Here is a 14,111-nt window from a genome sequence, read left to right on the forward strand (position 1 = left end):
GAGATAAAAATATATTGATAATCCAGGTCATCATATTTCATGATTAGTGAAGCATGAAATACCAATACAATGTACTTGTAAAAAAGTACATATCGTACATCGAAATACGATTGACCTAAGACATCTATGCAGATCAAGGAAGTGGAACGAAGAAAGTGTTCAAGTACTTATTGGACAGTTATGACATTTGTAGGACGCATTATTTGCCATTTTCTTTTTAAAAGTTCCAATGATAAATTTGTAATTAAAATACTGCATTGTCTGTAGGCCTATATTGTTTATTTTTGGACATTTGGTAACTCTGGTACTAGATTGAAGACTCTTATTTCAGTAACGACATAATCTGATGACTAACAGGGAGTCCATACCAAAGGTACCATATGGAAATCCACAACAAAGTATGGGAAGCCAGCCATACATGTACCACGCATGGATGATAATGATGAAATCTCTCAACAGAATGCAAGGAATAGATTTCCACGTCAAACATTTTCGATATGGTTGTATGACAGCCATGTAATCTATTCGATGTCCACAGGCAAACAACGTGTTTTACTCAGGATTAACGTACCGCAATGCCGGCTATGGAAATCCATCCGCGCTTAGACTGCCTATAGAATTCATATTATATGATGGCGATATGGTATGTCATCCCACGTTTCCATGCAAGAAAACAATGGCCAACAATAAAACCATCTCTCTGTTTCACCAGGATGGTTTGGACAATAGAGGCATTTCGCCAGGCTTCCAATATTATATTCACACGCGGAAACTGTACTTTTCTTTCCTTTTGTTTATTAACCTACACGCAACTATGTTTGCAGAATGCTTGCTGAACAGAAATTTAGGCCACGAACATTTTCATGAATGTTGTGATCAACAAACGTTTCATTCCGTCTGGTAGCATACCTTTAACCAATTTTACTACAGACCCGCGCTTGGAATTAAAAGTCATTTTCAAGTTACTTTTAAAGGTAAAACTTCACAGCTAATTTAAGAATTCAATAAAGCAAATCTCCTGGGAGTGTTCCACCCGTAATCCATTTCCTTCATCTCTTTTTGATGGCAGCCCGGCGTCCTTTCTCCTCTTCCTGATATACCCGGCTCTTTCTCACCAATAACTATCAAGACGGAAAACAGTGGATCGTATAATAAAGCGATGTGCAAACGGGCGATTTAAATCGCGGCTTTACCTGCATGGGTCCCGCCGTTGCTATGTGCGACAAAAGAATCTCTCCGCGATCATCTGCGGTTGAAACGGCCGGAATTCTTTACTAGCAGGTCACTGCCACCAGCGATGACCCCCCACAAACGAGCGGGTTCCTCGCAGGTCTGGCCAGCAACAATTGCTCGTTGGCGGGGCGCCGTACAACTGCACATCATATCATCTCCATGACCACCATGCAGGAACGCAAAGAAGAAAGCAAATAAAGGTGAAATAGCAGAGGCTAAAATTGCTTCGGGTGACACCAGAGAGTGATTTGTTGTCAAATATTCCCTGGAAAAACTGACAGTGTGCTAAGTTTATGCACTAGTGATTGCATTCCCCTATAATCCAGGTGCTCAAAGCACTGACGCTGCGCTTTATACACTTTCAGATGATTATGAAATGATTCTGGGGAGGTGCTATATGGTAGTTCTTAGAACCCCAGGTTGCTATTTCGAAACCTCGAAAGTAGAAATGTGCTTCTTGGAACCGCGGGGTGCTGAATTTAAGCGAAAACATTTCATAGCCTATTTCGACCCCTGATTTCCTAAGGATGGATTTTCGGAAGATATCAACTTGAGTTCCTCTTCAAATCGACATGGTGCTGTCAAACATTGTTGTAGAAATTCCGGGAAGAAATTTTGCCTGTCGGTGCACTGATTGGATGAGGTGATAACTATTTGTAGCAAAGTGTTGAATAATCCAGGCGGTGGAGAACAATGGGTCACACCCATGACCAATCCAGTGTTGCTCCATCCAGGGTTTTCGAATATATACCCCGCCTCAGTCGATAATGTGCAGCCCTAAACTCACAGGTTGCTAAAGATCGGGTGCGCTATATCCATGAGATTCTTTGCGTATCGCAGTGGTTAAGAGTCGGCACCCGTTTGTTGTCACCCATTCTGTGCATTGATGATTCTGTCGTTGATGGCTATAATCTATTGGGAATAAGAAAGTTGTAAATTCTGATTGTGTCCGTCGATAGGGAATAACGTTTCATTGAAGTTAAGGAAACAAAATCAAGAGGTAAGACCGTTGGAGATTTAACTTAGGGTCCACCAAATCCTTTTCTTTTTCTTCAGCGTTTGCTCTGCACTTGGCGGTGTTATTGTCAAGAGATTAATAATTCCTCCTCCATGGCGTGATGAGAATTTTGAGTGCAACTATACGGTTCGACGACAATTGGGTTTATTGGTCCAGGGACTCCGTCAATGGCCAGATGTAGAATCCAGTGCAAACTACTCATGTTTTTTTTCTCATGTTTTTGGCTTGGCATATACACCAGACACAAGGAACCTCGGTTTTTAGTCTCATCCAAAAGAGGTGAAGAACCAGGAATTTTATTTCCTTGAAAGCCACGCCGGTTCGCCGCCAGTTCATCCAGAAATACAATCCTGGGTTCTCCCCGCGGGATATAGAAGGGACCATGATCATCCCAAATCTCAGAATGTCAGTACGAAGTGGGACCATCGATCAGTGTTGGAATTGAATGTATGAAAAATATTGATCGAAAAGGCATGTTAGTGACATCGCCCAATCAACTAAGTGCATGAACGCTTCGTCATGAATATTGTGAAGATGCTTTTAGGACATCTTAATTTGAAGTGTGATGTTGGGGGAAATAATCAGGCCGGGAGCGGCGGCCTTCGACTTGCAATGTAATCACGACCTCATGCACAGGTCCGTGGGATAAGGATTTCAAAGGTTTTTGTGGAAAAACTTTGATTCATTAATTTGAAGAATAAAATTCGGGTTGCTGAGCACCATAGCATGTCTTAATACTATCTTCACCTTTCGTGTTACTGGTGGCTAAGGAAAATACTACATGTACACAATATAGGGCAGTAATCTTGCATGCAAATTTGCTGGAACTTGGTGAAAGTAATCATATATCTGTCAACAGTTTACGGCATTGTTGAAATTTATATTCAGTGCGTATATTCGAGTTCAATTTTCAAATGTCTGAACGTATGGCGAATTTGCTCTGGTGGCACCATAGCGCTGATGTCTGTTGTCATTAAGCAACCTGCAAGCAAAGCAGACGATATCCTATAAAATGTATATTCATCTACCACGGCTATTATAGTGATTCCCGTTATCACGCTATTGCTCTCCGGAAGGCCGGAACATAAAACAAACCGACATTTCTTTGGGAAGATATAAGATCTTTCTCGTAGTGAATCGGTGAGTGATATTTCTCCAACCTTTGTCTGCGATATAAACACCGTCATTCGTTCAATTTCCTTTTTGCCTGCGACTTCGTTTGTCGCTACAACGTCCTCTGTTCCTGCTTTCCTGCAACTTCATTTGTTCCTGCAACTTCATTTGTTCCCATACAACATCATTTGTTTTGACGTTTTCTGAATAAAAAGAACATTCGCAGATTCTATCGACTTTGCCCCAATCATTCTATTCACGAAGAACATTATTCATTCTTCGGAAATTATTGCGTTGCATTCGCTAGAGTGATTGCAAAACAAATCAACATGAATTACAGAGTGTCATTGTAACCTTATAGCTTCATAGCTAAGCGTGTATTGGATTGCTTTGACGTCGATAAACTTCTTGATTTGTGGGAAATAACCGTGTGTAGCCGGAAATCCCATTACACGAGTTAAGAATCCAATATCGAACGGTTTATTGCATGATGGAGCCGATTTCGGTGGATTATTACCGATGTTCTTAATTCGAGTTAATAGTATAGCCGCAGACATGTAACGCTGATCACACATCAGAGATACCAGCAATTCCGAACTGGTTCTTTCGTACCCCCCCCCCCCCCCCCCACCCCCCGACCGGAGTTTAATCTGTCAGGCTAATCTGTCTGTTCCTCGCAGGATTTTAAAACGCCCCATCTGGATTCTAGAGTAACATTCATCAGTGACTCTGAATCAATATTTGGCATCACTCCTGAGAACTACTGTCTTCATCAGTCATCACAATATATAGAGCCAATGTTGGCGATCTTCTCTGAGGGTCGCATCTTGATTTCCCTTTTGTATGAGGACTCAGTGATCGATCAAAAAGCCCATCCCTCAACAAGAGAGGTCGGAGCCTATTTCAATTACACAACGGCCTCGTCCTGTGCTTCGGAGTTCCAATCCGAAAGAGACTGCATCGGGAGTCCAATTTCATGGGCTAGAGGGCGAATGTATACATCTGCTGTATGTCAGATATATATGTCGCGACAAGGTTCTTATTTTGTGTGGAAAACTTGCCATTGTTCACTACTGCATCTCCATACGTATATATAGCGTGCTGCATGCTATATTGAGCCGTTAAGAATAAGATGCCCGCAGTTCCGCTAATTCACTCCTGATCTCTATCTGTCTTCTAGGGTTAAATGCACCTGAAGACAACGAGATGGGTTGTACCAACCTTGGTGCGTCATTCTGTCCATGGCTCCTGCTAGCTGTCATATGCATTTGGTTTGTTCCTTTCGCTACAAGCCATGCCCCGAAACTATACAAATCAGAGGCTGACCGAAGGTGAGTGCGTTTGGTCTATACAGTGTCTGTATTATTTCTCATCTAACCACGATATATCAGAACCACAGGCTAACAATTAAAATGTCGCGAACATACAGGTCGGTGTTGTTCGTTTGAATAGCTTTCGCAATGTGTCAAAATTCTGAACAATTTTCAAAGCCAAAAAATTTTAGGTCTGATTATGTTTCTTCATTTTGAGCAGAAAAAAAACTAGTGAAAAAAATATTTGGACTTTATAACCGTTACCATGAGCCATCCCTGTAAGTAATATGATAACGAAATTTGAGTGGATGATTTGCAATTTCTGCTACAAAAAAACACTGTATTGTATGGCAGCAAAGTAAGATTGACCGTCATCAAGAAAATCGCATAGCGGGGACCTGTCACGTGCCGTCGGAGCAATGTGTCTCTATCAAGTGTTACATGAATCGTGTTCTGAATCATGGCTATAAAGAATCGTTGAGTTGGCAGCAAAGATATTGGGAAGGAAACTTCTTATGTGGTACAGCGCTTTTTGTTGCTTTTGTATATGTGGCACGTGGTAACTGCGTAATGCGCGTGGTTACAATAATAGGGAGTTTTCGCAAAGCCCCCGAAACGTCCACGTAAACGCCTATCACATTGTTCGACCTCGTTATCAGGTGGTCAATCAATGAGATAGGCGTTCGCGTTAGCGTTTCGGGGGACTTGCGAAATTTCCCTAATAAGACCGCCCTCCGCTCAATATTTGGATTTCCGCAGAAAACAGTTGGACATATACCCATATTTTCGGATTGCTGATGATGAAAAATCCTGTTTGTTTCTTTTCGACTGGCAATCAAGTAATTACGAATATTTATGTGTTAACATCATTCTTCCCTTGGGATGCTATAACACTAACAGAAGAACACACGTTCCGACCTCCATAGGTTTTATTGCTCCACATCCATGATAATTCGACGGGAGTTATTCTTTTGAATTCATAATGTTTCGTCAAAAACTGTTGTATGATCAATCTTTCTTAGTTCGTTGATAGCATAACTGGGCCCATTTATGTGCAATGTTTCATAATTAATATGTAGTTTTTTATCAGAATAATGGCTATTAAATAAAGACTTATTACACCGTCAATTTGCAGTAACAAACATTGCAAAGTATTTTTCATCGCAAATCAAAATTTAGTGTTATTCGTGTGTGCATTGCAATTATTATACCATGCAGCTGATATGAATTCTATATGCTGAAAGGTTTCATTACAGGTTTCAACATTTTTTAATCATATTGTCGAAATAGATTTGCTGCTTTCTTATTTTAGACATTCCGTGATAATTGCGCCACTCATGATGGATGGCAAGGCTTGGAAAATCGCCAAAAATCTAGCGCTCTCCGGCTAATTCGTCAAGCTAGCCAATACTGATCGACACTGATAACTTAACGAATCGTGTTCTCCTTACAGGTCTTATCACCACATGCTCGGCAAGCTCGGAGACTCCCTAATAGCGCATAGACCAATGGACAGTGAAGGTGGGTGTACTTCATCGAAACAAGAGTTACAACTGAGGTGAAAACCTAGCAAATATTTAGAAGACTTCCTCTATGTACCGGGCGACAGGACGAGGCCGATCCACTGCGTCCGGAGTATGTAGACAGATAGACAAAATTAATTCGATTGATACCGAGTTCCAGCAAATGTGCATGCATAACAACAACTACGCCATTGCGTACTGCATATCTATTTTCATGAAACACCAGTAAAAACGGCGTACTCCTTTAATTTGCTAACCAGAGTTAGCAAATAGCCCATCAATTAACTGAGCGGCAAGGATTGCTTAATTATTCAATGCTGGCCTGTCTTCTACCGTCTGTGTTGTCTCCTGTGTGTCATCACTAACTTAAAGAGTTTGTTCGAATGCAAAGTGCGTACATTAATATTCCTTCTTTTCCCCCAATGACTATTTCACCCAACCAAATGGACAAAAACCTCACCTCTGAAGTAATGGAAGTTCAAACCCACAGATCCCCGTGCGGCAAAACTCTGCGAAGCTTTCTTTAGTGTGTCACATAAACGACAACCAAAGGAATTATCAAGATTATTGAAATTAACGAAGACCAAGGTCTCTTCATTCCCGGACATGCGCTTATGTTTCCAAACAGCTGTAGAAGTTTCAAATGTCATTGACCTATAGGATAGAATACCAGGGGAACCGAGGATTTTTTATGCGCTTTTAATCTCAGAGGTACAGTGTACATGTCTTGACAGTCATTGCCTCTAACCATCACCATAAATCTATAAGGCTACAGTAGGGTCAGACATGGTGACATTTTCCACTTCTACATGTTCGCCGGCAAGCTGAAAAATCCGATTGTTATAGGCATACGTCCCTATTTTAGGCTAAAACTGGTTCGAAACCCTCACGAGATGACTTATTGGTCTGGCTTTAGTGAACACAGTGTGATAGAGATGATATGCGCTGCTGCTGTGACTGGCACTAATTAACATCATTTGGAGATCTCTTATATTGGTGGGAATAACATACAATCTCACCAGTGCAGATGCGCTGTGTATACATGTTTATTCTTTAGGTATTGTTAGGCTGGTTGCTCAAAGATAGCAGCGTCGTTCAGTTGTACACGGTGAACAACAACATTTGAGGTCCTTTACAATGCTTTTTTCCAGACAGTCCTACCGTAGTGACATGCGACCTTTTCATCAATAGCTTCGACTCCGTCATAGTAGAAAGCATGGTAAGCTTTGTTTCGACAAAAAATAGATTGCTTTAGCCTGAAATTTATATGGAAGAATCCAAACAAAAGATGTACATGTACATGTATCGAGGATTTTGTAAAAGCAGAATTTTAGGAGATTTCCGGTCAGACTGCTATCTGCACACTTCAGAAATGACTGAGGTAATCACAAGGCTGTTTTTGGGGCGACTTCCGGTCACTTCCGCTTTGGAAGTTTGCGACTGCATGGTTGCCCGGGTGAATTGTGAGAAAACAACGTCCTTTACTGTTTTGAAGCAGGCTCAGTGTTCCCTTTAATTCCATGCAGGACTACGCCATCCAGGTCTATATTCGCCAGACTTGGAAGGACTCCAGACTACGATTTGACCACATGTATAACATGAGCTATATAACCTTGGACAGTCGTCTAATACTGAGGATGTGGGTGCCAGATTTGTTCTTCCAAAACGAGAAAGCAGCATCCTTCCATTCCCTTACCATTCCTAATAGGTTAATGAGGATCCACAGTGATGGTACGGTGCTATATAGCCAAAGGTAACAAAGGGCACCATCCTGCACTGTTTTCACGAAATTTCTTCGAAAACGCAAAACTGTTCAAGAAATATCTACTTTTGGTAACGCATGGTGGAGTTTGTAAGAGGTGTTTACAGCAGTACTGCAATCCAGGAATGAAGGAAGCTGATAACACGTTTTCCTTTTTAATTTTTCCGTCGATTTTCAACTGGCAAATAAAGTCATTGTGTCGGCCGCAAGAAAGACACACGAATGGTAGTTTTCTCTTTTTCGTCGTTCCAGAATCTCACTGCGACTGACATGTCCAATGAACCTGCAGAAGTTCCCATTAGACAAACAGGTGTGCGCGGTCAAGCTGGAAAGCTGTAAGTGTTCACTTTAGACACCTGTGTACTGTCACGCCTGCCAGAGAGCTGGGTTTTTTCGTTAGACGGTCAAGCTATATAGCGAACCGTGAGTGTTCCTCTCAGACAAACAGGTGTGCGTGGTCAGGTTGCGAGAGATGTAGGTGTTCACATTAGACACCTGTGTACTGTCACGCACGCTAGAGAGCTGGGTTTTTTCGTTAGACAAACAGATATGCGTGGTCAAGCTAGAGAACTGTAGGTGATCCCGTTAGACCGACAGATGTGTGTGATCAAGCCAGAGAACTGCACGTGATCCCGTTAGACCGACAGATGTGTGTGGTCAAGCCAGAGAACTGCACGTGTTCCCGTTTGACCGACAGATGTGTGGGATCAAGCCAGAGAACTGCACGTGTTCCCGATAGACCGACAGATGTGTGGGATCAAGCCAGAGAACTGCACGTGTTCCCGTTAGACCGACAGATGTGTGTGGTCAAGCCAGAGAACTGCACGTGTTCCCGTTAGACCGACAGATGTGTGTGGTCAAGCCAGAGAACTGCACGTGTTCCCGTTAGACCGACAGATGTGTGTGGTCAAGCCAGAGAACTGCACGTGTTCCCGTTAGACCGACAGATGTGTGTGGTCAAGCCAGAGAGCTGCACGTGTTCCCGATAGACCGACAGATGTGTGTGGTCAAGCCAGAGAACTGCACGTGTTCCCGTTAGAACGACAGATGTGTGTGGTCAAGCCAGAGAACTGCACGTGTTCCCGTTAGACCGACAGATGTGTGTGGTCAAGCCAGAGAACTGCACGTGTTCCCGTTAGACCGACAGATGTGATTGGTCAAGCCAGAGAACTGCACGTGTTCCCGTTAGACCGACAGATATGATTGGTCAAGCCAGAGAACTGCATGTGTTCCCGTTAGACCGACAGATGTGTGTGGTCAAGCCAGAGAGCTGCACGTGTTCCCGTTAGACCGACAGATGTGTGTGGTCAAGCCAGAGAGCTGCACGTGTTCCCGTTAGACCGACAGATGTGTGTGGTCAAGCCAGAGAACTGCACGTGTTCCCGTTAGACCGACAGATGTGTGTGGTCAAGCCAGAGAACTGTTTTGTGTTCCCGTCAGAAAAACAGGCGTGAGTAATCACGCTCGATAGCCACCCTGTAGAAAAGTTGAACTCAGAACCGTTAAGAAATCTGGCAGATATTGCTAACACTGTCATGTATCATCCTTGTGTGCCTCAGTTCTGTTTCTGCTTACTTGTCATAGAGATAAATTTAGTTTTTGTGTGCGTCGTTCTAATTTGAAAAAAATCGATATGTTTTATGAGCAATTTTGTATACTGAACCATCATTGGCTCTCTGGGGATCAGTTAATACGTTCATTGAAGAAAAATATAAGATTATCTACCACTTTATAATCCATTTTCATGTTCGTTGATGAGAGGTTTGCGTGTGTTGAAGACTAGACAAGTGTACTGGAGATATATATCAAAAAACCACTGTCGCCACTGAATTATAAGATCTTAGAGTAACCAGCTTTACTCTAAGATTATATACATGTACATGTATTGATTTTCAAAAATCGTTGCATGCCGTATTTAGGCACACCAGACATATTTTTGTTTTTACCCCTTGCCAGATGGTTACACGACGGACGAAATGATCTTCCGGTGGCGTAATGACACTCCACTCCAGATGCAGACTGGGATGGAACTTCCTCAGTTTACTTTAGTCGACCACAAACAGAGCGAGTGTAAAGGCGAATACATTACTGGTAAGAATGTTAGAGAGATGTAGTTCTGCCAATAAAAAGGAGAAAACATTACTGGTGTGAAAGGTATAAGAGAGATACTGTTCTGCCAATAAAAAGGAAAATCCATTACTGGTAGGAAGGTACAGAAACTGTTCTGTCAATAAAAAGTTAAGGAGAAGACATCACTGGTGAGAAAGTTAGAGATACTGTTCTGTCAATAAAAATGAGAATATATTACACGTGAGAAAGAAAGAAAGATACAGTACTGTCAATAAAAAGGAGAATACATAACTGGTGAAAATTCAGAGATAAGTGCTTTTCTACCCCAATGACTGCAAGCTAGGTTCCTTTGATTTATTGAACAACCACTGTATATGAATGTCCCCACAGTCTCCTGTCATAGCCAAATATGCAGTTCGTTTTTCCATCTGTCAGAAGGCTGACCCTAATCCCATTGGAGTAATAGAGAAGCATGCTTCGCTCCTAAAACTGTCACAACTTCACAAATGTGAGTGTAGGATATTTGTTACTGTAAAACCCCTTGAGATCTTTGGGAGTGCTGTTCACACTGTCCGCTGACAAAAGCTACTTGTAGTGAATGATGATCAGTACAAATTGTTCTGTTTACGTATTTACTGACGAGAATCATTTGTAGTTTTCTTACTAAGTTGGAGTTCATTAGTCCGTTCACACGTTCAACAAACATGGTCACGGTGACATCGCACAAAATATCTACAAACAATAATTCGCCCTGAAAAACACCTTGTGATTGGTTCGTTCCCGTTCTAGCAGCGGTGATGCAGAATATAACGTTTTTGATTGGACTAACGGCAGGAAGTCTTCACAATTTGGTGCTTCTGATTGGACGATGCGACAGGATGGATGTCCGTCTAAATTGATTTCGAAATGTCTCGTTGCAGGAAACTTCACGTGCCTAAAAGCCAGCTTCTATCTCGAGAGAAAGTACGGATACTACGTTGTACAGACGTATCTTCCCAGTCTGCTCATCGTCTGCGTTTCGTGGGTGTCGTTCTGGATCAACATTGATGCAGTCCCGGCCAGAATCTCCTTGGGTGTGCTAACAGTCCTCACCATGACTACACAGAGCATCGGTTTGTGGATGACTCTGCCTCAGGTGATTGTTTTAAACTTCTAAGTCGAAGATTAAAAACAAATTGATACCGGTCCTCCGCCATGATTGAGATCCATGGATGGCAAATGGATGGAACGTTGAGGATTAAAGTCCCATACTGAACTTCCAGCGGTAATCCGTAGCCTCCGCTATTGACGCGCGTTGTCTGGAAGCTGAGAAATGACAATATAATTAACGGTAATACATCCGCGTCATATGAGATCCCTTGGATGTACACTTTTGCCTGTGTCATATACCAGTGCTAATTGTACATGGCGCTGTACTTCTGGTGAGCTCTGTTTTCCGAGGTAAATTGTTTTCCTTTGCAATTTGTTTTTAGGTTTCTTACATTAAAGCCATAGATGCCTGGATGGCCATTTGCGTGGTTTTTGTCTTCTGCGCAATGGTCGAGTTTGCTATTGTGAATACCATGGCAAGGGTAGAGATACGAAGGATGAGTGTCAAGATGCGAAAAACAACCAACAGGGACCTCCCTCCTGACGCAGTGAGTAGTTCTGAAGTGTTTTTGGTAATTTATGCCACTAAAAGTTGATCTTAGACTAGTTGATCACAGACCCGCGATTTGATGTCAAATAGACACCACGAAAAAAAATCACAAATATGATAAATGGGCATTTTCTCTATGTATCCTTCTGGCCATGAGCCGTTTCATTTTTTTGTTTAGTTCCAGAAATTGATGGAAGAATACACATACACCTCCACACACGGCCAGGGAGAGGGGGAAACAAACCAGTCTGGGAATCACGCGCGCAGATTAGACAAAATGTGCCGAAAAATCTTCCCAGTGACATTTGGGCTATTCGTTGCATTGTATTTGACAGTGCTGCTGAATTGGCCTTGACCCCGGCCGATGACTTGACCTTAACGTTTAGACCTACGTTGCGCTATCTACTCTGCCGTTAAAAAAATAAATGTGGATAACTTCCATCAAAAACGCATTGAAAGCACTACTGCTCTTAAATTTCTGATACTTTTATCTTCCAGTTTAAGAAACTTTTGGACGACTATACGTACGGAACATCAAACCATCTGGATCCAAATAGCCGCAACATGGCCCGAATGGTCGACAAAGTTGCTAGATATTGTTTTCCCAGCATGTTTATTGCTTTCAATCTCGTGTATTGGATAGTTTTGGTATTTGATTTGATCTAAGCGGAGTCTACTCTGATTTAAGTGAATAATGCGGGAAATTAACAGGCATTTGCCCAATACACATATCACCAAGCTGTCTTGCGCCAACCCATGCCAGCCTCCACCTGCTCTACAGTTGTGGTTTCAAGTACCGAGTGGTGAATTGGCCACTTTGAAATGAGCGCGTTCACCATTTCCCACGTTTTGCTTTTGCCCCTTTCTCCCTTTCCTCAACTATCTACAAGGAACATAGGCCTATCAGCTGTTATCATGCTCGCAATGGTATATCAATTATGAAACGGCATTGTTAAAATGCCTAGTAAATGTGCGTACATGTATTTACACAATAATAATTGGTGATTTTCATGAACAATTTTCTGATGTTTGGACGAACTGCCTATATGTTAGGCGCTATCGACCGATTTGCGCTAGCGATTGATCGCGCAGCGCCATCTATGGATCTGTCGTTTGTGCAAGCATCGGTCGATGGCTCAGCGCGATCTATCGATGGGTTGTATTGTATGATGGATACTGGGATTGGACAGGAGTGCGTGATGAGGGCCGTGCGTGTATGGTAGGCGGGAGGAAAGGCCTCCCGCGAATGATGCGCCACAACAATGCCCCGCTAAAAACACGCCACAAAAGAATGCGCCGTAAAAATCTCGCCGCGTGACCCAATTTAAACCAATCAGGAGCCAAGGACGGTTTGAATTTTGCGCGAGGGACTTATGCAAATTTCGACGCTTTAGCGGCGCACTTCTTTAACCAATCAGAGACATCGTTACTTTCCAACTTATTGGCGGCGGGTTTACGAAGTTATGATGTCTCTGATTGGTTATAGAAGTGCGCCGCTGAAGTGTCGAAATTTGCATAAGTCCCCCGCAAATCGTGCAGAAGACTCTTCCCGCGAAAATACCTCTGCCGCAAAATTCAAACCGTCCTTGGCTCCTGATTGGTTTAAATTGGGTCACGCGGCGAGATTTTTACGGCGCATTCTTTTGCGGCGTGTTTTTAGCGGGGCATTGTTGCGGCGCATCATTCGCGGGATGCCTTTGCGGCGCAAGTAATTAATCGGCCGATATATTCTGATTTATGTCCCCTCCCGCCTACCATATGCGTGGGTCTGCATGCGGGATGTGCTCGAGGGGCGGAAAGCGCATCGCTGATCGCTCGATGGCGCAGATCCACTGATAGCGCATAACATATATACATGTATGATGTAGTGACCTTGAATATTATAATCGACCACTTTTTTCTCATGTTTATAAATGTCATTTTGAATCAGGTGTATCAGATAAACGTAAGAGCTGGCTTTTTCTTCTAATTCAATCAATGTTCACTATCTTTTACGTTTTCTTGCGCGGAACGCCGTCGCAACCGTACTGTTATAACACTTGAATAACACTTACAGTCATAATAATGTATGTATCATCCCGTGATGTTTATAATTTAACCTTGTAATAAAGTGATTTTTAACTGTTATAATACATTGTCTTGCTGTTTACAACCTGGATCATGTCACATCTAGTCGAGACAAGGTATACCCTGTACAGATTACATGACACATCAATCTTGTAGAGACGGGGAACCAAGACGCACTCATATTTGAGACGGAGTAGGCCGGCACTCAAAACAAGCTGCGAAAGAGTACAGCCACAACATGGTATAAGGTGATGTTTAATCAAGACACATGTCATATATGAGATGGGAGTAGCCCTACAGTCACAACCATTGACAAGGCTGGAATAAACTGGGAGTGGTCGAAATCTATGCTTGAGGTAAAATCGATGTTTTT

General features: G+C 42.5%; 1 protein-coding gene across 2 annotated transcripts; it reads left to right on the top strand.

The window, feature by feature from the left end:
* The first annotated feature begins 1,957 nt into the window (after window positions 1-1,957).
* On the top strand, window positions 1,958-12,895 carry LOC135493730 (glycine receptor subunit alpha-2-like). 2 transcript variants are annotated; one of them, XM_064781266.1, is made up of 10 exons: window positions 1,958-2,233; window positions 4,545-4,695; window positions 6,131-6,198; window positions 7,352-7,419; window positions 7,727-7,953; window positions 8,215-8,297; window positions 9,919-10,053; window positions 10,953-11,167; window positions 11,505-11,669; window positions 12,170-12,895. In XM_064781266.1, exons 2-10 carry the CDS (start codon window positions 4,571-4,573, stop codon window positions 12,335-12,337), a joined length of 1,254 nt encoding a protein of 417 aa, XP_064637336.1. In that variant the 5' UTR covers window positions 1,958-2,233; window positions 4,545-4,570; the 3' UTR covers window positions 12,338-12,895. The 2 variants fall into 2 exon arrangements, with proteins under 2 accessions (XP_064637336.1, XP_064637334.1); XM_064781264.1 differs by lacking the exon at window positions 12,170-12,895 and adding an exon at window positions 11,850-12,146.
* The last annotated feature ends 1,216 nt before the right edge of the window (window positions 12,896-14,111 follow it).

The sequence above is a fragment of the Lineus longissimus genome, chromosome 9, assembly GCF_910592395.1.
Source record: "Lineus longissimus chromosome 9, tnLinLong1.2, whole genome shotgun sequence".
Taxonomy (NCBI): domain Eukaryota; kingdom Metazoa; phylum Nemertea; class Pilidiophora; order Heteronemertea; family Lineidae; genus Lineus; species Lineus longissimus.